General features: G+C 40.4%; 1 protein-coding gene across 1 annotated transcript in view; it reads left to right on the forward strand.

Annotated features, from left to right (window-relative positions):
• Positions 1 to 24,559, forward strand: part of LOC308252651 (phospholipid-transporting ATPase ABCA3-like) — a gene marked incomplete at both ends in the record, with an annotated part of 346,909 nt that overhangs the window by 146,618 nt on the left and 175,732 nt on the right. Inside the window, 1 exon segment of the mRNA XM_080677416.1 lies at positions 14,719 to 14,848. Within this exon segment, the coding sequence (XP_080533542.1) occupies positions 14,719 to 14,848 (130 nt within the window).

The raw sequence follows: 24,559 nt of genomic DNA on the forward strand, positions 1-24,559 counted from the left end.
CTGCTGACTGCTAGTGTGGCAAGGCGACATCAGCATCTTCCATCTCTGGACTGTTTCTCCTCTTGTCTTCGTGGTTGGAGCAGTCCTGTCAATTCCTCTCTGTTGCAGGAATTCACATGGTCTTGGAGCTGTTTTCTGAAAATATACAAACATATTCTCAACCAAAAGTTAATAAAGGAATCTTTTCTATATAATTGATTTGGGATCCTTTTTATTTTTGCCCAAATGATTTTCCTTTGTCTTATTTAGACACCATATGTGTTTTTCATGGGTGTCTTGCTGTTAGCATTACAAATGAAAATTAATTTTGTAAAGTAAAAATTTTCTAGATGTAATTTACTTATAGGATATTTTTCCTTACATGAAATTACCCTACTATCCCCCCTTTTTTGATTAATGGAGGCTTTTGTAAATTTTATAATGCAGTCTTGATAACTTTAAATTTTAATTTTTTGCACAGAAATATGACTGCTTTAATTTCATTGCATGTTCAGGAATTTTACCATGTGATGAACTACCAATAGAAATTTTAGTTACCACTTTAGGAACAGCTTTTTGTCCAGTACAATGAAATTTTCTTGAATATTCACTTATTTCAATTAGCCTATTTAAATTAATCTGAAAACTTGATTATTGTTTTACTGTCAAATTTAATACTCTACCAACAATCTTAGTTTACCCTGTAAATATTAGTGGAAAGGATTATTTGCATTCTTGAGTAGGCTCTGAGCATTCCTGGTGCTAGGCTGGATTTAGATATAGGGCAGCTGCTGTCTGCCAAGTCTCTGTCTGTTACCTGGGTCCCAATCTGAGCTGGGCCAAGTCACTGTCTGTCACCTGTGTCCCGATCTGAGCTGGGCGTGGGAAGCAAAGCAGCCATGGGGGCAGGAGACCTCCCTCAGACAGGGTGAGGGTTCAGGCCCCTGCAAGGTTGCGGGGGTGAGGGTCTGTGCCCCACCTCTGTTGATCCCCAAGTTCTCTCCTGATGGCCCTTATGCGACTGTGCCTGTCTTAGGTTGTTCCTTCCCTGAGGAATCTTACCCATCTCTGGCTAACCAGTCATCCTCTGGGGCCAAGTAGGGTGATGTGAGGTTCAATTCTGTCTCCTTGGTAGCCTATGCCCCCGTGGCCTCCACGCCCAGCACCTGCCTTGGGATCCCCTGGCCTGCTGGCGGGGCCACAGCACTGATCACATATCTCGGGGAACTCAGGTTTCTTCTCCAGGGAGGGCCCAGCTCACACGATTGGCGAGAGACAGATCCATGGTACCAGCCACCACGAGGCTTCAAGCTCAGCATGAACAGAAAGCTCAGGCAACAGCTGAGGGCAATTGGATTGTGAGAAGAGGATCCCTCTTGGCACAAAAGGCAAGAGGGGCCAATATAGAATGCTCAAATGCCTTCCCAGCTCCTTAATTCCTTCTGAAAGGGATTAAATCCTTTCATGTCCCTCTTTTTTTTTTTTTTTAAATTGCTGCCAAACATTCAAAGAATTAGTTTGTAAGTTTGTTTGGGATAATTGTACAATATGCTGTTGTAAAATATCTAAAATTATAATGACATTGTAGAATAATATCATGTAAGGATATTCTTTGCTCTAGGCCATGGCAATTCAATTTCAAACTGGCTGTCAATTTCTTTTTGTAACTTTATATAAACTTTGTCAGGGAGGCAAAAACACAAATTACTTACTTTAGTTCAAGAGGCCAAATATATTGACTTTCAATTACAATTCTTACGACTTATGAAGGAAACTTCTCTTTGTTTCCTTCCAAAATAATTTTCGGGCTACAGAGAGTTTCATTTAAAAATCTTTGTCACATGAAACAATTTCTCTTAAGGTTGTGGAAGCCTCAGCAGAAGCCATAGGTAGAGAAGAATTGTTTCAAATTTATTTGTGGGCCTGGATGTTGTCACTAGAGTGAGTGCAATGTTTTAAATAAAACTGTACCAGAAGAAATACCAGCAGCTTATACCTAAGACAGAGATAGTAAAAAGTAAAAAGAGGACTTTGGATCACCAAAATCTACAAATAGAAAGCAAGCAAAAAATAAAACTCAGCTGTAGACATGAACTGCCTTTCATGGAAGCATGATTCAGAAGGCAGCGCTGACCACAGGGGGAAGAGCCAAGAGCCTTCTAGGAGGATTCTCTTGTTTTGAGACCTAATCAAGGAACTGTCAACATTCCAATTAGTGGATTTCAATGTTTTCCACTTATTTCGGTGGGAATGTGTGCAGTGGTTAACCTATGTGTATACCACATTTTATGTTGGATTTGTGGGGAAAGATGGGGGATGATAGATTTCATGTCTCTTTGGTTCACAGGTTTTCAGATATGGAGTAATTGTACTTTAGGAGGTGTTCTCTAGAAACTAGACCACAGAAGTCTTATTCACACCTGGACTTGCTTTAGGTGACAAGACCCTGGAATCTGAGCTGATCCTATTAAAAGATTAAAACTTTTGTGGAACAGGGAGCCCATGAAGGCATGTTTGGGAAGAATATGAATCACTGGAGACACCTGGTGGATAATTGTTGGCAGCCTTCATGACGGCTTCCAGAGATTCTTACTTCCTTGTATTCACATCCTTGGACAGGCCCCTCATTCACTGAATATGGCTGATCTCTGTGACTATATAATATTGTAGAAATGAAGTATGGGACATCCAGGATGTGGAAGTCATTGTAGCTTTTTCTTTGGTCTTGAATATCATGCTCTGAAGATAGCCACCATGTCATTCAAGCTGCCATGTGGAGTAGCTCATATGGATGAAAACCAAGGCTTCCTAACACAACCAATACCAACTTAAGAATGCCTGCTTGGTAGTAAATGCCCAGGTCTCAGTCAGGTCTTCAGATGACTGGAGCCCTGGTTGTCATCATGATTGCAGCCTCAGAGAGACCCTGCACCAGTCCCACCCATCTAATGTACTACATGCCTATGCTTCGCTGGTAAGCCCAGAAGACATTTATTAAAGCAATAAGGAAGGAATGTGTAGTGAGAGGAACACCAGCATCACATAACTGCTAGAAGTAGGAGCTACTTTAACAGAACTGGACTCACTGATAGCAGTGGAGATATCTAAAATAATCAAAGCCAGGTGGTGGCATGGGGAGGAAAAATTGTTTTTAATAAGTGACAAGTATGGAGTGCCAGTCTGGGACACCTTATCCACAAATGATTGTTAAAAAGTCAGTTTTCTTGAGGCAAGATAGATGGATAGCCAATGAGGGTGTTGCTCAAGCCATACAACTAGAAGAAAGAAAAAATAGATCATCAAGAGCTGAGGACAGGTGCCCTGTGAAAATTAGTGGTCTCTTTCACAGTTTCCAGTGTTCAGAGCTGACGACACCCATTGACTGAAGGAAGAGCTGGGTTGCTAAGTGAAACACTCTGCAACATCATTGCAAATGTACATGATAATGACTACACACATTTTGCAAAGGGACTTTAGCCATTTATTTGAGTAATCATACTCAGAAATCAAAATATCATCATGGTCCTCTTACTAGAGCAGGATATATGCAAGCTGGGTAATTAATGGAATTCTGGTCCTTGTCTGGCATATAGTGGGTACACTGGGACTATAGACCCACTTAGTGGGCATTTTCACAGTAGTCGAATGTGTAATTAGAAATGACATACTTGGTAGTTATCTTAAACCATGCATCGACCCCATGGCCTTAGGAAGAGCTGTCATACTGGGGATAACCAAGTGGAATCCTTGACAATCAAAAGCAATATCACATTCGGGGGGGGGGGGGGGGGGGAGGGAAGGCAGAGATTAGAGTGATATGAAGAGCAATACCCCATTATATCTCTCTCCATTTAATTCACCACTTTAGTTTTTGAAAAAATCTATCCAGATGGATCCTAGGGGATGACAAATACCACGAACTCAAGCAAATAGCACCCAGTTACAGCTGTTTTGCCAGATGGGATACTTTTCATCTATGGTAGGAGATAGACACAGCCCGAGAACATGATATTGGGCTATTGATATGGCAACTTCTTTTTTTCCATCACCATCAGAAATGAGGATCAAAGACTTTTGTATTCATTTGAAATGAGCAACAACAGTACTCAAGGATTTGTCCTGGGCTATAAATTCCTTGGCCCTCTATTCTAATATAATTTGAACAGACCTGGACTTGCCATTCATCTTGCAGAGTGTCACTCTGGTCCACTATATGATAGTTGGACCAGATAAACAAGAAATGACTAGTATGTTGGAAGCCTTGGTAAGACACATGTATTCTAAGGAGGGGAGAGATAAAGCCTATAAAAATTCAGGGGGCTCATTACATCAGTAATATTTTAGGAGTTTAGTTGTCTGGGACCTACCAGTTATCCTTTCCAAAGTAAAGGAGGACTTAGTGTAGTTTATACCTCTCACCATGAAAAAGGAAGAATAATGCCTAGTAGGCCACTTCAGGTTTTGGAGGCATATTGTGTACATGGGGATACTGCTTTTCCCTATACTAAATGATGTGAAAAGCTGCCACTTCTGAGTGGAGTCCAGAGCAGGAATGGGTGCTATAGCAGGTCCAGGCTGTAGTAAAAGCAGCCCTGCTGCTTGGGTATCACAACCCAGAAGACCCTGGTATTAGAGAGGATATGCTGATTTCATGGCAAGCTTCAGTGGGAGACTAACAATGCTGATCTGCAATTGAAGCTGAGAACTATACCTTTCAAAAACAGTTCCTGGTATGCTGTTGGGCTTGGTGGGGATGAAGCATGGGACACCAAGTAATGCTATGTGTCCAGAAATGGCCATTCTGAGAGGATTTCAAGGTCATGGTGGAGTAGGTGGAAGCTATACTTACTTCCCAGGATCAAACTGGAATTACAACTACATCTATAATAATAAAAGTGTAATATGCTAATTAGATTAGATATCCTTCCAGACGTCCTTCGGGACAACCTTCTGGATGAAGCCAGGGCTGTGAGGGAAACCCAGGTCCCAGGTGCCAGAGGGAAGCTGGTCCTGGCAGCTGGGGGAAAGAAGGCCTACTTTTGCACGAATTTCAAACATCAGACCTCTAGTTAAAGAATAATCATCCTGAATAACCAACTGAAGACTAGCTGAAGAGGAGACTTTTGACCAAGGATTTATAGTAAAGAAGCCATATCGAGACTGATAGGAAGGGTGGGGATGTGAAAAGGCCTGGTCCCACTCCCATGAGTGGCAGCTGAGGTTCTGGAGGGTTATTTCAGCTGGAGGAAGGTTCCCACTGAGAAGGTGGATCCTAAACTGTAAGCCCGACTCCCCAGAAGCAGGAAGAGGTGCCCACATAATATTCACCTGTGAAAAGCAGAAGTGTTTCTGTCCACCATCAGAAAACAGAGTCCGCTAGAGACACAGGCACCCTCTTAAATGGCCAACACACAAAATTTTGTTCACAGCTATTCATCCTGGGCTCCAGCAGAGAGAGGGTGGACTAGAATTGCCTGAGGAGAGTTTGGGTTTTGTGACTCTGGGGAGGGAGCTGAGGTGACAACCCCATATAGCAGATGCCAACCTTCTTGAGTGGAGCACTCCCCTCTGTGATGCATCAGCCTTGGGAAAAGCAATTGCCTCACCTTCTGGACACCCTGTCACCCCACCCTGTGGAATTCAGGCCCTACTGAAGAGTGAGCTGCATTGGCCAGGGTGTTAGAGGTCTGGAAAGACTCAGGGAGTGTCAGTGCCTGAGTTGTCTGGCTTTGGGGTAGGGGTCATTCCCTCTACTTTCTTGTGAATTTAACTGGCACTTTCCCCTCATGGAAGATCTGACTGAACCACCTTCTTGGGTTCTGGCAAACCCAATCTCTGGGCTTCAGAGGCCCCACCCACCTGACTTCTAGTGGCTCCACCCAGCTGAGGTCCGGGCAAAATTTGTGTAGACACACTCATGTGATTCTGGGGCAGGAACCACACCCACTACCTTCCCTGAAGCCTGGCCAGCACCTTCCCCTCACAGGAGATCCTTCTGACTCCACCAGAGGCTTTTTCAGTGACTCAGCCTAACAAGTAGCCAGCAGGCAAAGGCAGGTGGAAACAGATCGTGGGAACTCTTGGAACATTCACTGACCTGCCTCTGGCCCAATGCTGGAAAAAACATTAGTGCGCAACTTGGTCCTTCCTACATACACCCAAGCCCAGCAGAGGCAACCACAAACTATGAATTGCTTGTAGCTCCAAACAGGTTTCTGAGGGCCAGTCACACACATGCCTGACATTAACCTGCCCTGCAGTTCCTCCTAAGAGGCCCAGAACCAACACACCAAGTGGACAGCTTCAGACAACATTGGAGCAGGATTCAACAACTTCACAAGCAGCATATTCAAAGGGAGATCTCGGTAGGCACTAAACCTGCTGAATTCTGCTTCATGTGGTCACCACTTTCACAATAGCTCACATGCTATAGTTCATGGTTGAGCCTCATAGGCAGCCAGCCTGAGCATCAATCCCATGCACAAAGGGGCTAATAGCAAGCAAGACTCAATTACAAAAGGAGGGCCCACATAACATACACAAAGGACATTCCTAGAGCACCCAGCTCAGGAGAACAAGGATAATGTGTGACTCGTTCCCACATGACACCTACTACATAAGGCCACCCCACAAAGACTGGGAGTCATAGCAGATCTACCTAATACATAGAAACAAACATGAAGAGGCAGCTAAATGGGGACCCAAAGTGAAAGAACAGGAAAAATCTCCAGAAAAAGAGCTAAATGAAATGGAGGCAAGCAGCTTATCAGATATAGAGTCCAAAATAATGTTCACAAGGATGCTCAAGGAACTTAGTGAGAACTACAGCAACAGAGAAACCAAGATGGCGGCATAGGTAAGCACCTAAACTGCTGCCTCGCACAACAATTTCAAAACTACAACTAAAAGACAGAACGGACACCATCCAGAACCACAGGAAAGCTGGCTGAGTGAAAATTCTACAACTAGAAGGAAAGAGAAAAGCTCACAGAGAATTGGAGGTACGGCAAAGGGTCTTTGTGCGCGCAGAGAGGAAGGGCGGCTGAGAGCCTGGCTGACTTTCTCTGGCGGAAGGGGGAAGGAAGCCCCCGACCGCACTGAACCCCAGTTCTGACTGCACTGAACCCCAGTTCCGGGCGAGCCCCTGGGGACCCACACTCTTACAGGGGGAGTCTGGACTCTCGGGCGGAGAATTGGGAGCTGGGAAGGCAGAAGTCTGAAGGCGCGCGCGTGCCAGTGCACACAAAGGCTGAGGAGGTTGCCATAGGCTTTCCCTAGTGGAAGGGAGTCGGAGGATCCTGACTGCACTGAGCCCCAGTTCTGACTGCAGTGAACCCCAGTTCCAGGCGAGCCCCTGGGGACCCACGCTCTTGTGGGGGGAGTCTGGACTCTTGGGTGGAGACTCGGGAGCCAGGGAAGGCAGAGGTCTGAAGGCGCGCACATGCGCGCCTTGGGCAAGGCTGACAGGAAGCCAAGACTGAGACTCCACCCCATCCAAGCTGAGCACAGAGGCTATTGCAATTTGGCAAGTCTAATCCTATAAGGCTGTCTCCAGCACCGAACTTCTCCCAGCATAGACACAGCTGATCCTTACAGCCAGCTGGCCTGGAGGTCAATTCTTCCCAGTGATACCAACAACAATCAAGACTTAATTACAACAAGGCTGTACACACAGTCCACAAAGGGGTGCACCAAGAGTGTCCACCTCAGGTTAACTGGGGAGGCAGACCCACTGGGCCATATTGGAAACCTAGCACACAAATCTACCTTACCAACTTACGGAAGCAGTGAAAATGCGGCGTCAAAGAATCAGATCACAAACGAAAGAAATGGAGGAAAACAAATGACTGGATATAGAATTCAAAACCACGGTTATAAGGCTTTTCAAGAATATCCTAGAAAAGGCCGATAAATATAACGAGACCCTCGAAGATATGAAAAAGGACCAACTAGAAATTAAACATACACTGACTGAAATAAAAAATATTATACAGAGACCCAACAACAGACTAGAGGAACACAAAAATCAAGTCAAAGAATTGAAATACAAAGAAGCAAAAAACACTAAACCGAAAAAGCAAAAAGCAAAAAAAAAAAAATTCCAAAAAGTTGAAGATAATGTAAGAAGACTCTGGGACAACTTCAAGCGTACCAACATCAGAATTGTGGGGGTGCCAGAAAAAGAGAAAGTGCAAGATACTGAAAACCTATTTGAAGAAATAATGACCGAAAACTTCCCCCACCTGATGAAAGAAATAGACTTACAAGTCCAGGAAGCGCACAGAACCCCAAGCAAAAGGAATCCAAAGAGGACCACACCAAGACACATCATAATTAAAATGCCAAGAGCAAAAGACAAAGAGAGAATATTAAAAGCAGCAAGAGAAAAACAGTTAGTTACCTACAAGGGAGCACCCATACGATTGTCAGCTGATTTCTCAACAGAAACTATGCAGGCCCGACAGGAGTGGCAAAAAATTTTCAATGTGATGAATAGCAAGAACCTACAACCAAGATTACTCTACCCAGCAAAGCTATCATTCAGAATTGAAGGGCAGATAAAGAGCTTCACAGATAAGAAAAAGCTGAAGGAGTTCATCACCACCAAACCAGTATTATATGAAATGCTGAAAGGTGTTCTTAAAGAAGAGGAAGAAGAAAAAAGTAAAGAGAAAAATTATGAACAACAAATACATATCTATCAACAAGTGAACCTAAAAATCAAGTGAATTAAAAACCTGAGGAACAGAATAATCTGGTGAATATAATAGTATCAGGGGCATAGAAAGGGAGTGGACTGATAATTCTCAGGGGGAAATGGGTATGGGGGATTCATGAAGAGACTGGACAAAAATCATACACCTATGGATGAGGATAGTGGGGGAGGGGAGGTAAGGGCAGAAGGTGGGGTGGGAACTGGGTGGAAGGGAGCTATGGGGGGAAAAAGGAGAAACAATTGTAATAATCTGAATAAAGATTTATTTAAAAAAATAAACTAGAAAAAAAAAAGAACTACAGCAACATGAACAAAGACATAGAAAACATAACAAAGAACCAGAGACAAATGAAGAATACAATATATGACACCAAGAATACACTTTAAGGAATAAAGAGTAGGTTCAATGAAGCAGATAATCTACTCTGCAATATGGAAGACAAAATAGGAAATAAAACCTTCTATCAGAGCAGAAAAAAGAAAAAATAACTAAACAGTATGAGGATAGTTTAAGGAATCTTTGGGATAATATGAAGCTTAACAATATCTGCATTATAGTGATATCTGGAGAAGACAGAAAGCAAGAGATCCAGAACTTGATTAAAGAAATAATAACCAAAAATTTCCCTAACCTGGTGATGAAAAAAAGACACACAAGTCTAGGAAGCACAGAGAGTCCCATACAAGATGAACCCAAAGAGGCTCAAACCAAGACACATCATAATATGCCATAGGTTAAAGAGAAAGAGAGATTTTTAAAAGCAACAAGAGAAAAACAGTTAGTTGCCTACATGGGAGTTCCCATAACATTGTTAGCTGAAATCTCAACAGAAACTTTGCAGGCCAGAAGGGATTGGCATAAAATATTCAAAGTGATGAAAAGCAAGGACCTACAATCAAGACTACTTTACCCACCATGGCAATCGTTTAATATTGAAGGAGAAATAAAAAGCTTCCCATGCCCTGGCCAGTGTGCTCAGTGGATAGTCTGTCAGCCCATGCACTGAAGGCTTGCGGGTTTGATTCCCAGTCAGGGGCACATACCTGGGTTGCAGGTTTGATCCCCAGTCCTGGTCAGGGTGCATGCAGGAGGCAACCAACTGATGTGTATATCTCACATTGATGTTTCTCTCTCTCTCTCTCTCTCTCTCTCTCTCTCTCTCTCTCTCTCTCTCTCTTTCTCTCTCTCTCTCCCCCTCTCTCTCTTCCCCTTTCTCCCTCCCTTCCACTCTCTCTAAAAATTAATGAGAAAAAAAAAGTTCACAGATGAGGATTAAAAAAAACAAAATAAAAAAGTTTTCCAGACAAGAAAAAGCTAAAGGAGTTTGTTACTACCAAACTTGTATTATGAGAAATGTTCAAGGGCCTGCTTTACTAACTAGCATTGTTATTATTATTAGCAGTAGAAGAAGAAACAAAATGGAGGAATATAATTTGGAAAGTAAAATGGCAATAAATATATACCTATCAAGGTTCACCTTAAATGTAAGTAACTTCAATGCTCAAATCAAAAGACATAGGGCAGCTGAATGGATTAGAAACAGGATCAACATACATGCTGTCTCCATGACCCACCTCAGAACTAAAGATACATACAGATTAAAATTAAAGGGATGGAAGAAGATATTTCATGAAAATGGAAATGAGAAAAAGCTGGGGTATACTTATATCTGACAAAATAGATTTTAAAAGGCTATAGTAAGAAACAAAGGAGGATACTACATAATGATAAAGGGAGCAATCCAACAAGAGAACATAACTTTTGTACACATTTATGCACCAGAACATAAAAAGCAAATTTTGATGAACATAAAGGGAGAGATTGACAGTGATACAGTCATACTAGGGTATTTTAAGACCCATTGACATAAATAGATAGAACTTCCAGAAAGAAAGTCAATAAGAAAACAGTAACATTAAATGACATATTATATCAGATTGATTTAATTGATATATTCAGAGCATTTCACCCCAAAGCAGCAGAATATACATCCTTTTAAAGTGCACATGGAAGATATTTTTAGGATAAACCAAATGCTAGTAGGATAAACAAAACAAGTTTCAATAAATTTAGGAAGATTGAAATCACATCAGGCATATTCTCTGACCATAATAGTATGAAATGAGAAATCAATCACAAGAAAAAAACTGAAAAATACACAAAGACATGGAGGCTAAATAGCATGTTACTAAACAATTAATGGGTTAACAATAAGATCAAGGAAGAAATAAGATACCTTGCAACAAATGAAGATGGGAACACAACAACCCAAAATCTATGGGACACAACAAAAACAGTCCTAAGAGGGAAATTCATAGTATTACAAGTCTACCTCAAGAAATAAGAAATATCTCAAATGAGCAATATAACTTTACACTTAAAGAAACTGGAAAAAGAACAAGAAACAAAGTCCAAAGTGAGTAGAAGGAATGAAATAGTAAAGATCAGATCAGGGGTAAACAAAATAGAGTCTAAAAACACAATACAAAAGATCAGTGGAACCTAGAGCTCTTTCTTTGAAAAGATAAACAAGATCAACAAACCATTAATCACACTCGAAGGAAAAAGAGACAGGACTCAAATAAATAAAATCAGAAATAAAGAAAGATATAACAATGAACATAAAAGAGATTCTAAAGATTGTAAGAAAATATTATGAACAACTCTATGCTAAAAAATTGGACAATCCAGAATAAATAAATTTTAGAAACATACAATCTTCCAAACCTGAATCAGAAAGAATCAGAGAATCTGAATAGACAGATTACAACTAGTTAAATTGAAGCAGTAATTAAAAAAAACCTCCAGTAAACAAAAGTTCTGGACTGGATGGCTTCACAGTTGAATTTTACCAAACATTCAAAGAGTAACTAACACCTATCCTTCTCAAACTATTCCAAAACAATTCAAGAGGAGGGAAGACTCCCAAGCTGTTTTATGAGGGCAGCATTACTCTAATTCCAAAACCAGATAAAGACACTATAAAGAAAGAAAATTATAGGCCAATATCTCTCACAAGCATAGATGCTGAAATCCTCAACAAAATATTAGAAAACCAAATCCAGCAATACATTAAAATGGTCATACATTGTGATCAAGTGGGATTTATTTCAGGGATGCATTGTTGGTACAATATCTGCAAATCAATAACTGTGATATACTACATAAACAAAATGAAGGATAAAATCACATGATCATATTAATAGATGCAAAAAAGCAGTTTATAATATCCAGCACCCATTTATAATAAAATATTTTAGTAAAGTGGGAATAGAGTGAGCATATCTCAATAGGATAAAGGCCATATGTGACAAACCCCACAGTCAACATCATTCTCAATGGGCAAAAACTGAAAACATTTTCCTTGAGTCAGGAACACGACAGGGATGTCTGCTTTCAGTAGTATTATTCAACATGATACTGGAAGTCCTAGCCACAGCTATCAGACAAGGAGAAAAAGAAAGGCATCCATTGGGAAAGGAAGAATTAAAACTGTGATTATTTGCAGATGACATGATATTATATATAGGGAACCCTAAAGATTCCACCAAAATACTACTAGAAATGATAAATGAATTCAATAAAAGTTGGAAGATCTCTATACTAATAGAGAAATATGTAAATTGACCATCACTTCATGATGCCCACAGCCAATCAGGAGTGAGTATGCAAATTAATCCAACAAAGATGGTGGCGGCCCTGCCCCCCACCCACTCTGGGCCTCTGGGTAGTGAGCCTCCTCAAGTCCTCCCTGCCACACTCCACACCTGTCAACCATCCTTGCAGCCTCCTTGTGGCCCAGCCCCCAGCCTCAGAGGCAACCCTCTGGTACCTGAGGTTGTAGCTCCCCGTGTCTGGCATCTCCCTCTACCCCACCCCTGCCCCACTGCTCTGGTAAACAAAACCCTAGTGTTGGAGCAGCCCCGTGGGCGGGATGCACACAGGAGCTTTCTCGGTGCACAGTTAGCATGCCCTGGGAGCCCCTGGCCAGCCAAGGGGCAATGGTGGGGGCCGTGGTGGCAGTGGCAGGCAGCTCAGCTTTGTTTTGAATAGATGAAAGAGGCCACCTACACAGTAACCCAAATTATCAGATCTCCTTCCTCCCTATCTCGCCAAATCAAGAGGGGAGGGGCGATGGGTGTGGAGGGAGGGCAGGCAGGCAGGAGGTGGAGGGCTGAGGAGGAAGAGGATGAGGAAGGGGGCCAGTTGCATCCCACTTTCACAATGGGGAAAGTGAAACGCACTAGCACACCCAACTCTCCAATCCTCCCCGCCTCGCTCCCCTCACCTCTTCCCCTCTGTGCCTCTTTGGGAGCGCCAGCTCTACACAGAGGCGGTGCCGGAGCGCACAGGGCTTGCCACCGCAGCTGACACTGCACAGGCTGCCGGAGCGAGCCCGCCGCGTGCCAGCAGCCAGGGAAAAGAAGGCCTATTCTTGCATGAATCTTTGTGCATCGGGCTTCTGGTATAATATAAATATCCAAAAATCAGTTCCATTTTATACACCAATAATGAACTATCAGAAAGGCAAACTAAGAAAACAATCCCATTTGCAATTGTTTAAAAAACAACAACCTAGCAATAATTTAACAAAGGATGTATAAGACCTATACTTGGAAAATTATAAGACACTTGGTAATACTTGGGTTCTATTTTTTAAATATTGGGCAATAATTATAACTGTAGCTATTTATGAAGTAGAGGTACATAATCTGATTTATGTTTTGAAAAGACCACACTGGCAGCTGTGAGGAGTATGAATGGAAGGAAGAAAACAGATTGGAGGCTTTTATAGGAGCATAGGTAAATGATGGCAGCAAGGATAGGTTTGTGGTAGTAGAGAACAAATTATGCAGATTCAGAATATATTTTGGAGTTAGAACTGAAGAAAATTTGCTCCTCAGTTGGATGTACGATTGAGGGAAAAGGAGGAAATGACAGTGGCTGTCAGTTGTGGCTTGAGCAAATTGGTGGTTACTGGAGCAATTTATGGATACTGGAAACAATGGGGGGAGAATTTGAAATTTGTTTGGTAAGTTTGTTTTCAAGTGAAGCTTTGGGGAATTAAGAGCTACAGAGACACTTAAACGTTCATCCAAGTAGAGATTTCAAATAAGCAGTTACATGATAATGGTGTTCAGGTCTAGGGACAAGGCAGAATGAGGACACCTAGGTAGAAAACACCCACTGCCACTTGGGGTTAAAAAAGAAATAGATTTTTTTTGTTGTTCTTACACAAGATGGTTTGTCTTTATTCACCATCAGTGGCATGTGTTGGAAGGAATATATACTTTAAGTCTGAATGAAATGTGCTTGAATACCAAATCTCCCATTAAATATTGTTTCTTAAGCTGTCTTCACTTCATTATAATTAAAAATTTAACCAACATTTTCTCACTAGCTTTTATAGTGACTTTTTCTGCTCCAGGTAAGCAAATATTCATATACCATATCTCCTTGAAGGCATCTATGTTTCCTTAAATTTAAAGATAGTTGCCTGATAAACTCACCTCTCTGAAGGGTTCAAGTAAAGTTATGATTTTGTATCTTACTTACTAGGTACTTGCTTGCTAGAGTGGGAATGATGCTCTTTCCATATTTTTGCATCTTAAACAGAAGTGCTGCAAGTCTACACATAAGAAATTTGAGATGCTGATAGTACATCTAAGTTTTATATGTCCTATCTATATTTTCAATTGTCCTATCTATATTTTCAAATTAGGACAAAGGCATTGACTGAAAAAGATTATAGCCTTATCACTTCAAGATGATTATTGAAACAAAGCAAGAATGGATGAGATTGCTCAAGGGGTATTTATAGATTTATTGTGAAATTCTAAAACTTTTGATATGCTATCACATTTTTTTTTCCCTTTTCACAGTTTATACTTCTTACATTTTGATTTTTCTGCGTCATGAGCTTATGTGGTATTGTTTTTCTATAGATAATTCATATAAGTGCTTGTTCTTCCAAAGTGATAGGTATAGATAAAATTAGTATTTTTGGGTTTTTCCTTCACAGGAATTCCAAGTGCAGAACACTACCAAACTAGCTGTAAAAGACTTGTCTTTGAATTTATATGAGGGACAGATCACTGTTCTTCTAGGACATAATGGGGCAGGAAAATCTACTACTCTATCTCTTCTCACAGGTATGTATTTAGCTCTGGTCAGAGGGTGTCCTCACATGGACACTGTAGATTAAGCTTACAAGTTTTTATGAGTCCACTTAATGTTAATAGTTTAGTCATTTCAGTGATACATAAAATTGTTTAGTAACACTCTGTCTTTTTAAGTTGTAAATGAATTGTGATAGCTACCAGGTGTCAGATTTTGCAAAGACATAAACGTGTTCAAAAAACAAAGAACTTATATGCATAACACATGGACATAGACACTAGTGCGATGAAGGCTGGGGTGGGCAGGAGTGAGGTGGAATGGGTCAATGGGGTAAAAAAAGGGGATATATGCAAAACTTAAACAATAAAGATAATTTTAAAAAACTAAAGGAAACAATGATTAAAGAAATAATGGAAAGTATGAAAAAAATCTCATTAAGTAGAAAATATAATAGAAAATTGAAATTATTTTTATTTTATTGTTAATCTCCACTCGAGGATATTTTTTTTCATTGAGAGAGAGGGCGGAAGGGAGGAAGGGGGAGAGAGAGAAAAACATCAATGTGAGAGAGACACATTGATTGGTTGCATACTACATGCACCCTGACCAGGGCCAGGGAACAAACCTACAACCCAAGTATGTGCCCTTGACCAGGAGTCGAACTCATGATCCTTTGTTTTACAGGCCAGAGCTCTAAGCACTAAGGAACATTGGCCAGGGCTAGAAATTATTTTTAAAAACCAAGTGGAGATTCTGGAGTTTAAAAGCACAATAACCAAAGTGAAAAATATATTAAGAAGCTCACCAGTAGATTAGAATTGTCAGAGAGAATCAGTGAACTTGAAGATAGACCGATAGAGGTTATACAGTCTGAAAAACAGGAAAAAATAATTAATAGAAATTAACATAGGTAAGGGATCCAAGATGGCAGTGGAGCAGGTAGAAATTACACTCACCTCCTCAGATGAATGAATTGGAATTACAGCTAAATTATAGAACAATCAACCTGAATATCTAACTGAAGATCAGCTGAACAGAAGTCTTATAACCAAGGATTTACAGAAGAAGCCACTTTGAGACTGGTAGGAAGGGCAGAGATCTGAAAAGAGCTGGCCCTGCAGCCACATATAGCTGTTGAGAATCAGGAGGGATATCTTATCAGCAAAGGTGACCCCCGAAGAGTGTGGGGTCTCGACCCCATGCAGAACTCCTCAGCATAGAGCACCAGAACTGGAAGAGGAGACCGCATAAAATCTGGCTGTGAAAATCAGCAAGGATTCTGTCTTCCAGGGAGAGAGAGGGGAGTCTGCTTGAAACCCAGGCAACCTTTTAAAGGTCCAGTGAACTAAATATCATTTGTAGCCACTTACCCTGGACTCTGGTGGAGGGATAGTAGTGCAGAATGGGCTGGAATCATGCAAAGAGAAAATGGGTTGAGGCTCCAGGGAAAGAGCTGAAAGGACAGCCACCAAGGTCTTTGTTCTGAGTCCCTTTCCCACACCACCCACAGACACCATTTTCCCTGGGCCAAGCACTCCTCTCCATATGACATTAGCCTGGTAGAATGCAATAGTCACTCCTTTCCTATTCCCTGTTGCCCTGCCAAGCTCATGCCCTGCAGTGGAGAATTTTCTAGTGGCCTCTTGAGGAGGTTTAGACAGACTTACGATGTATTAGAGACTGAGTTGTGTGGCTGTGGGGTGAGGTCCATTCAGTCTCCCATGTATACCTGACTAGTGTTGCCCCCCACCCCCACCCCGCACAGGGCGGAGATCCTTTACTCTCACCCTCCCAACTCCTGGTGGCCCTGTCCTGCTGAGCTCATGCCCTTCAGAGTAGTCTGATGGCTATTGCCAGCCCAGCCCTGTGATGCAGACTTTCATGGAAGACTCTCAAGGAGGTCCAAGCAAAATTGTAGCAGACTGAGTTATGTGGCTCTAGAACAGGGGCCTTTTATCTTTTGCACACACTACTGGTGCCACTGTTTCTGTATAGAGCCCTCCCTCCATGTGGGCAAATCTTGGTCTGTTAGGGCCTGATGAAATCTGCTGGCCTCACCCGGATGAGTCTCTAAGACCCTGCCCCACCACAAAGTTCTGTGGATACCCAGCAGTTGGTGAGTAGCCTTATTGTAATCTGGGACTTTTACTGAGTGGCCTCAGACCAAGCACTGGCTTCAAGTTTACATATGTATCAGTCTGGTGACCACTATTCATCCCTATCTGGTGATTCACTGAGAAACTACCTTATGCAACTCATGTACCACCAGAAGCTCCTTCAGTGATGGAGCCTAACAGGTAAACAGCAGGCTGGTGCCTTGGGCCTTTTGCCAACTGACCCCCAGGATTGGTACTGGGGGAAGTGAGTCTTGGTGTGCAGCTTAGCTACTCTCATGCACAGCCATCCACTGCAGAGGCAGCCAAAACCTGTGGTCACTTAATGGTACCCAACTAATAATTGAGGGCCAGTCACAGGCAGTGCCTAATATTGAACTGCATCAGAGTCATGGCCAAGGTACCCCAGAACCAATACACCTGATGGTATGCTTCAGACCACATAGAGCATAACCAAAGTATCTCTACAACATCACAAAAAGGAGATCTCAGCTTGCACCAGATCCTGCTAGGGGCAATTCTGCTCCATGTTGTTAGCCCTGGCACAGCAGTTTGTTCACCATGGTTGGGGTTGATGCTCATAGTCAACCTGCCTGAGGGTCAACCCCACCTCACAGAAGGACCAAAAACAATCAAGACTTAATTACAACAGGAGAGCTAACATAACCCACACAAGGGACACTCCTGGAGCACCTAGCTCAGGTGATCAGGAAGACTTTAATACTGAGCTCCACAAGACATCTGCTACATAAGGCTACCATGCCAAGACTAGGAGACATAGCAGATTTACCTGATATACACAAATGAATACAGAGATGCAGCAATAATAGGGAGACAAAGAAACATGACCTAAATGAAAAAACTAGAGAAATCCCCAGAAAAAGAACTAAATGAAATGGAGGTAAACAATGGCTGATACAGAATTCAAAGCAACGACTATGAAGATCCTCAAGAAACTTAGAACTTAGAATTTCACCAAAGAGATAGTAATCATAAAAAAAGACATAGAACCCTGGTTAGAGTGTCAACACATACACCAAAGGGTCGTGGGTTCAATTCCCAGTCAAGGGCATGTACCTGGGTTGTGGGTTCTTTACCTATCCCCAGTCAGGGTGCATGCAGGAGGCAACCTGTCAATGTGTCTCTCACATTGATGTTTCTCTCTCTCTCTCTCTCTCTCTCTCTCTCTCTCTCTCTCTATACATATATATATATATATATATATATATATATATATATATATATATATTTATCTCTCTATCTCTATCTCTATCTCTCTATCTCTTTCTCTTCCTTCCACTCTCTTGAAAATCAATGGGAAAAAAAATCCTCAGGTTAGGATTAACAAAACAAAACAAAAAAACAAAACTAAATGGATGTAGAAACCATAAAAAAAGAACTAGTCAGAAATAAAACAATATCTGAAATAAAGAATACACTGGGAGGAATCAACAGCACATGATTAAGCAAAGGATCAAAACAGCAATTTATTTTTTATTTTTTTAAATATATTTTTATTAAGGTATTACATGTGTACATACCTTACCATTGCCCCCCCCCACCCCACTCCCATACATGCCCTCACCCCCCAATGTTTTGCATCGGTTGGTTACTCTTATATGCATGCATATAAGTCCTTCTGTTGATCTCTTATTTCCCCCACCTCTCCCTAACCTTACCGCTGTAATTTGACAGTCTGTTTGATGCTTTACTGCCTCTGTATCTATCTTTTTGTTCATCAGTTTATAATGTTTTTCATTATCCAAAAATGAGTGAGATCATGTGATATTTTTCTTTCATTGACTGGCTAATTTCACTTAGCATAATGTTCTCTAATTCCATCCAGGTGCCTACAAATGGTAATAATTCCTTCTTTTTAATGGCAGCATAGTATTCCATTGTGTAGATGTACCATAGTTTTCTGATCCAGTCATCTGCTGATGGGCACCTAGGCTGTTTCCAAATCTTAGCTATTGTAAATTGTGCTGCTATGAACATAGGGGTGCATATATCCTTTCTGATTGGTGTTTCTAGTTTCTTAGGATATATTCCTAGGAGTGGGATTACTGGGTCAAATGGGAGTTCCATTTTCAGTTTTTTGAGGAAACTCCATACTGTTCTCCACAGTGGCTGCACCAGTCTGCATTCCCACCAGCAGTGCACGAGGGTTCCTTTTTCTCCGCATCCTCGCCAACACTTGTCATTTGTTGATTTGTTGATGATAGCCATTCTGACAGGAGTGAGATGGTATCGCATTGTTGTTTTGATTTGCATCTCTCGGATAATTAGTGACTTTGAGCACGTTTTCATGTGTCTCTTGGCCTTCCTTCTGTCTTCTTTCAAAAAGATTCTATTTAGGTCCGTTGCCCATTTTTTTATTGGATCATTTATCTTCCTTTTATTAAGTTGTATAAGCTGCCTGTAGATGTTGGAGATTAAACCTTTATCAGTGATAACATTTGCAAATATGTTCTACCATACAGTGGGGTTTCTTGTTGTTTTGTTGATAGTTTCTTTTGCTGTGCAAAAGCTTTTTATTATGATGTAGTCCCATTTGTTTATTTTCTCTTTGGCTTCCATTGCCCTAGGGGCAGTATCAGTGAAGAAGTTCTTTTGGCATATGTCTGAGATTTTGCTGCCTGTGGATTCCTCTAGTATTTTTATGGTTTCCCATCTTATGTTTAAGACCTGTATCCATTTTGAGTTATTTTTGTGTATGGTGTAAGTTGGTGATCTAGCTTCAGTTTTTTGCATGTATCTGTCCATTTTTCCCAACACCATTTATTGAAGAGACTGTCTTGACTCCATTGTATGGTCATGCCTCCTTTGTCAAATATTAATTGCATATAGTGGTTTGGGTCAATATCTGGATTCTCTATTCTATTCCATTGGTCTATATGTCTGTTCTTGTGCAAGTACCAGGCTGTTTTGAGGACAGTGGCTTTGTAATACAGCTTGAAATCTGGTATTGAGATCCCACCTACTTTGTTCTTCTTTCTCAGGATTGCTGTGGCTATTCGGAGTCTTTTTTTATTCCAGATGAATTTTTGGAGAGTTCTTTCTAGGTCTGTGAAATATGCCATTGGTATTTTAATGGGGAGCGCATTGAATCTATAGATTGCTTTGGGTAGTATGGACATTTTAATGATGTTGATTCTACCAATCCATGAACATGGTATGTTCTTCCACCTGTTTACGTCTTCCTCTATCTCTTTTTTCAGTGTCCTGTAGTTTTCCGCATATAGGTCTTTTACCTCCTTGGTTAAGTTTATTCTTAGGTATCTTAATTTTTTTGGTGTGATGGTAAATGGGATTGCTTTTTTAGTCTCTCTTTCTGTAAGTTCACTATTGGTGTATAGAAATGCCATAGATTTCTTGGCGTTAATTTTGTATCCTTCTACATTGCTGAATTCATTTATTAAGTCTGTTAGTTTTTTGATGGAGTCTTTCGGGTTTTATGTACAATATCATGTCATCTGCAAATAAGGACAGCTTTACTTCTTCTTTTCCAATTTGAATGCCTTTTATTTCTTCTTCTTGTCTAATTGCAATGGATAATACTTCCAGTACTATGTCGAACAGGAGTGGTGAGAGTGGGCATCCTTGTCTTGTTCCTGTTCTTAGGGGAAATGGTTTTAGTTTTTGCCCATTATGATGTTAGCTGTGGGTTTATCATATATAGCTTTTATTATGTTGAGGTATGATCCTTCTATTCCCACCTTGTTGAGAGTTTTTATCAAGAAAGGGTGTTGGATTTTGTCAAATGCTTTTTCTGCATCAATTGATATGACTATGTGATTTTTGTCTCTCAATTTGTTTATGTGATGTATCACGTTAATTGATTTGCGGATATTGTACCATCCTTGCATTCCTGGAATAAATTCTACTTGGTCATGGTGTATGATCTTTCTGATGTACTGCTGGATTTGATTTGCTAGAATTTTATTGAGGGTTTTGGCATCTACATTCATGAGGGATATTGGCCTGTAATTCTCTTTCATTGTGTTGTCTTTATCTAGTTTTGGTATTAGGGTGATGCTGGCTTCATAGAAGGAGCTTGGAAGTGTTCCTTCCTCTTGAATTTTTTGGAATAGTCTGAGGAGGATAGGTTTTAGTTCTTCCTTGAATGTTTGGTAAAACTCTCCTGTGAAGCCATCTGGCCCCAGGCTTTTGTTTGCTGGAAGCTTTTTGATGACTGCTTCAATTTCTTCCATGGTTACTGGCATGTTGAGCTGTTTAGATTCTTCCTGATTGAGTTTTGGAAGGTTATATTTTTCTAGGAATATGTCTATTTCCTCCAGGTTGTCCAGTTTGTTGGAATAGAGTTATTCATAGTATTTTTTAACAATCTTTGTATTTCGGTGGGATCTGTTGTTATTTCACCTCTTTCATTTCTGAATTTGTTTATTTGGGTCCTCTCTCTTTGCTTCTTGGTGAGCCTGGCAAGAGGTTCATCAATCTTGTTTATCATTTCAAAGAACCAGCTCTTGGTTTTGTTGATCTCTTGTATTGTTTCTTTGGTCTCTATGTCATTTATCTCCGCTCTGATCTTTATTATTTCCTTCCTTTGGCTTACACTGGGCTTTTGTTGTTGCTCTTTTTCTAACTCTTTGAGTTGTAGGGTTAGGTAATTTATTACCATTGTTTCTTGTTTTTTGCAGTATGCTTGTAGAGCTATGAAATGCCCTCTCAAGACTGCTTTCGCTGTGTCTCATAGATTTTGGATTGTTGTGTTTTCATTGTCATTTGTAGCCATGATGTTTTTTATTTCTTCCTTGATCTCTCTGGTAACCCAGTCTTTGTTTAATAGTATGCTGTTTAGTCTCCATGTGTTTGATTTCTTTGGATTGTTTTTATTGTAGTTGATTTCCAGTTTTATGCCACTGTGGTCTGAGAAGATGCTTGATATGATTTATATCTTCTTGAATTTGAAGAGACTTTGCCTATGTCCCAACATATGGTCTATCTTTGAAAATGACCCATGTGCACTTGAGAAGAATGTATATTTTGTGGCTTTGGGGTGAAATGTTCTGAAGATGTCAATTAATTCCATCTGGTCTAGTTAGTCATTTAGGATTGATGTCTCTTTGCTGATTTTTTGTTTAGAGGATTTGTCCAGTGGGGATAGTGGGGTATTAAAGTCTTCTACTACGATTGTATTGCTGTCAATATTTCCCTTGATATCCTCCAGGAGATATTTTATGTATTTTGGTGCTCCTGTATTGGGTGCGTATATGTTTACCAGAGTTATTTCTTCTTGTTTGATTGCTCCCTTTAGTATTATGAAGTGGCCTTCCTTATCTCTTGTTATGTCCTTCACTTTGAGATCCAATTTGTCAGATACAAGTATTGCTACCCCAGCTTTTTTTCATTTCCATTCGCCTGGAAGATCTTTTTCCATCCCTTCACCCTCAGCCTGTGTGCATTTTTTTTTCTGTAGTGGGTTTCTTGTAGACAGCAGATATATGGGTCTTGTTTTCTTATCCAATCCGTTGCCCTATGTCTTTTGATTAGGGCATTTAATCCATTTACATTTAAAGTTATTATTGATAGGTACTTATTTGTCGCCATTTTTATTCTTTACCCCTGTGTTCCTTCTTTGCTTCCTATTCCTTTTTTTTACAGCAAACCTATTAGCATTTCTTGCATTGCTGGTTTGGTAGTAATAAATTCCCTTAGTCCTTTTTTGTCTGTGAAGCTCCTGATTTCACCTTCAATTTTGATTGATAGCCTTGCTGGGTACAGTATTCTTGGATTCAGACCCTTCCTTTGCATGACTTTGTATATTTCATTCCATTCCCTTCTGGCCTGATGAGTTTCTGTTGAGAAATCAGTTGCTAGTCTGATGGGGGTTCCTTTGTATGTAACTTTCTGTCTCTCTCTTGCCGCTTTTAAGATTCTTATTTTGTCATTGGTGTTTGCCAATTTAATTATAATGTGCCTTGGCATCAGTCTTTTGGGGTTCATTTTGCTTGGAACTCTGTGAGCTTCTTGGATTTGTGTGGGTTTTTTTTTTCCCTATATCAGGGAAAGTTTTCTGTCATTATTTCTTCAAAGAGGTTTTCTATTCCTTGCTTAGTTTCCTTTCCTTCTGGAACCCCTATTATGCGGATGTTGTTTTGTTTCGTGTTGTCCCAAAGTTCCCTTAGGCTCTCCTCCTGCTTTTTAATTTTTTTTTCTAGAAACTGCTCTACTTGTGTATTTTTTCCCATCTTGTCTTTTAGCTCACTGATGCGGTCCTCTGCTTCTTCTAGTCTACTTTTGATGCTTTCTATTGAGTTCTTTACAGCAGTGATGTCATTTTTCATTTTTTCTTGGTTCTTCTTCATTTCCTCTTGGTTCTTACACATATTGTCTTCATTTGTCTTCCATTCTTTTCAACCTCCTTATGACCATTTCTCTGAATTCTTTCTCTGGAAGGTTGCTTGCCTCCATTTCATTTACTTCCCTCTCTAGTGATGCCTGAGTTTCTTTCATATGTGGGCTGTTTCTTTGCCTCCCCATGGTCTCTCTTCTCTGGATGTCTGGTTATGTAGTTCTCTCTCTCCTGCATTGATTTAAAGGCACAAAATACAACACAACCAGGTACAACACACAAGGAATTGAACAGAAATGTATTCACGATATTAATAACCTCCAATAAAGGTGACCACCAGGGAAAGGCAAATTAGGGGATAGGAGAGAATGTAGAAGAGGAAAAAGAAAGAAAGAAAGAAAAAAGGAGTGTCAAAATGAAATTGGGAAGAGGGAAAACAAAGTAAGAGAGACAAGAAAGAGACTAAGATTGAAAGGGGAACAAACTATTTACATGGGGAGAAAACTCCAATAGAACAACCACTAATCCCAGCAAATGCCAGCAACAAGTACCTGGGGATTAATACAAACTACAACACCAACTAATATCAAGTGAGGCAAGGGAAAACAGAAGCAAAAAACAAACAAAAAAACAAACAAAAAATAGAATAACCAAAACAATCTCACAAAAAGCATAAAAATTTGATACAATCAACATTCAAGCGAACAACAACAAACGGACAGAGAGAAAGACAATGTTTGCATAGTTAAGACAGTGAAGAGAGAGGTGTGTATGGACTTGGAGCAGGGGATTGTATATTGGAGCAGGGGATTGGTGAAATTTTATCAGGTGGTAAACAGAAAGAATAGGGAAAATCTAAAGCAGGAAAGGGGTAAGATAAACAGGACACCAAAAGGGGAAAGGTTAGGAAGAGAGTGATGGTATAAAGGTAGAGTTGTGATAGAGTAAAATAATGCTAAAGGAAAGATGAAACTAGAATGTAGAACACTAATCCCAAAGTAAAATAAAGAGAAAATAAAATGATACTTTTAAAAAAAGGTAAAATAGTAGTAATAATGATACTGATTGAAAATAACGATGTAATAATTAAAAAGGTAAAATCAAGTGAGGAAAAAAGAAAAAAATAGTTTCTTGCGTAAAAGATGCAAAAAAATGAAAATAAAATAATAAAAATAAAAAATAAAAAATAAAAAAAATAAAATGTGCAGTAGTGAAGGTTATTCACTTCCTCTATTGTTCTGTTTGGCACGCCTGTTTCTCAGTCCAGACAGTATTGCAGTTCCCTGCGTTCCACTGCTCCTTACTGTTGTAAG

The sequence above is a fragment of the Plecotus auritus genome, assembly GCF_963455305.1.
Source record: "Plecotus auritus genome assembly, chromosome: 7".
NCBI lineage: Eukaryota > Metazoa > Chordata > Mammalia > Chiroptera > Vespertilionidae > Plecotus > Plecotus auritus.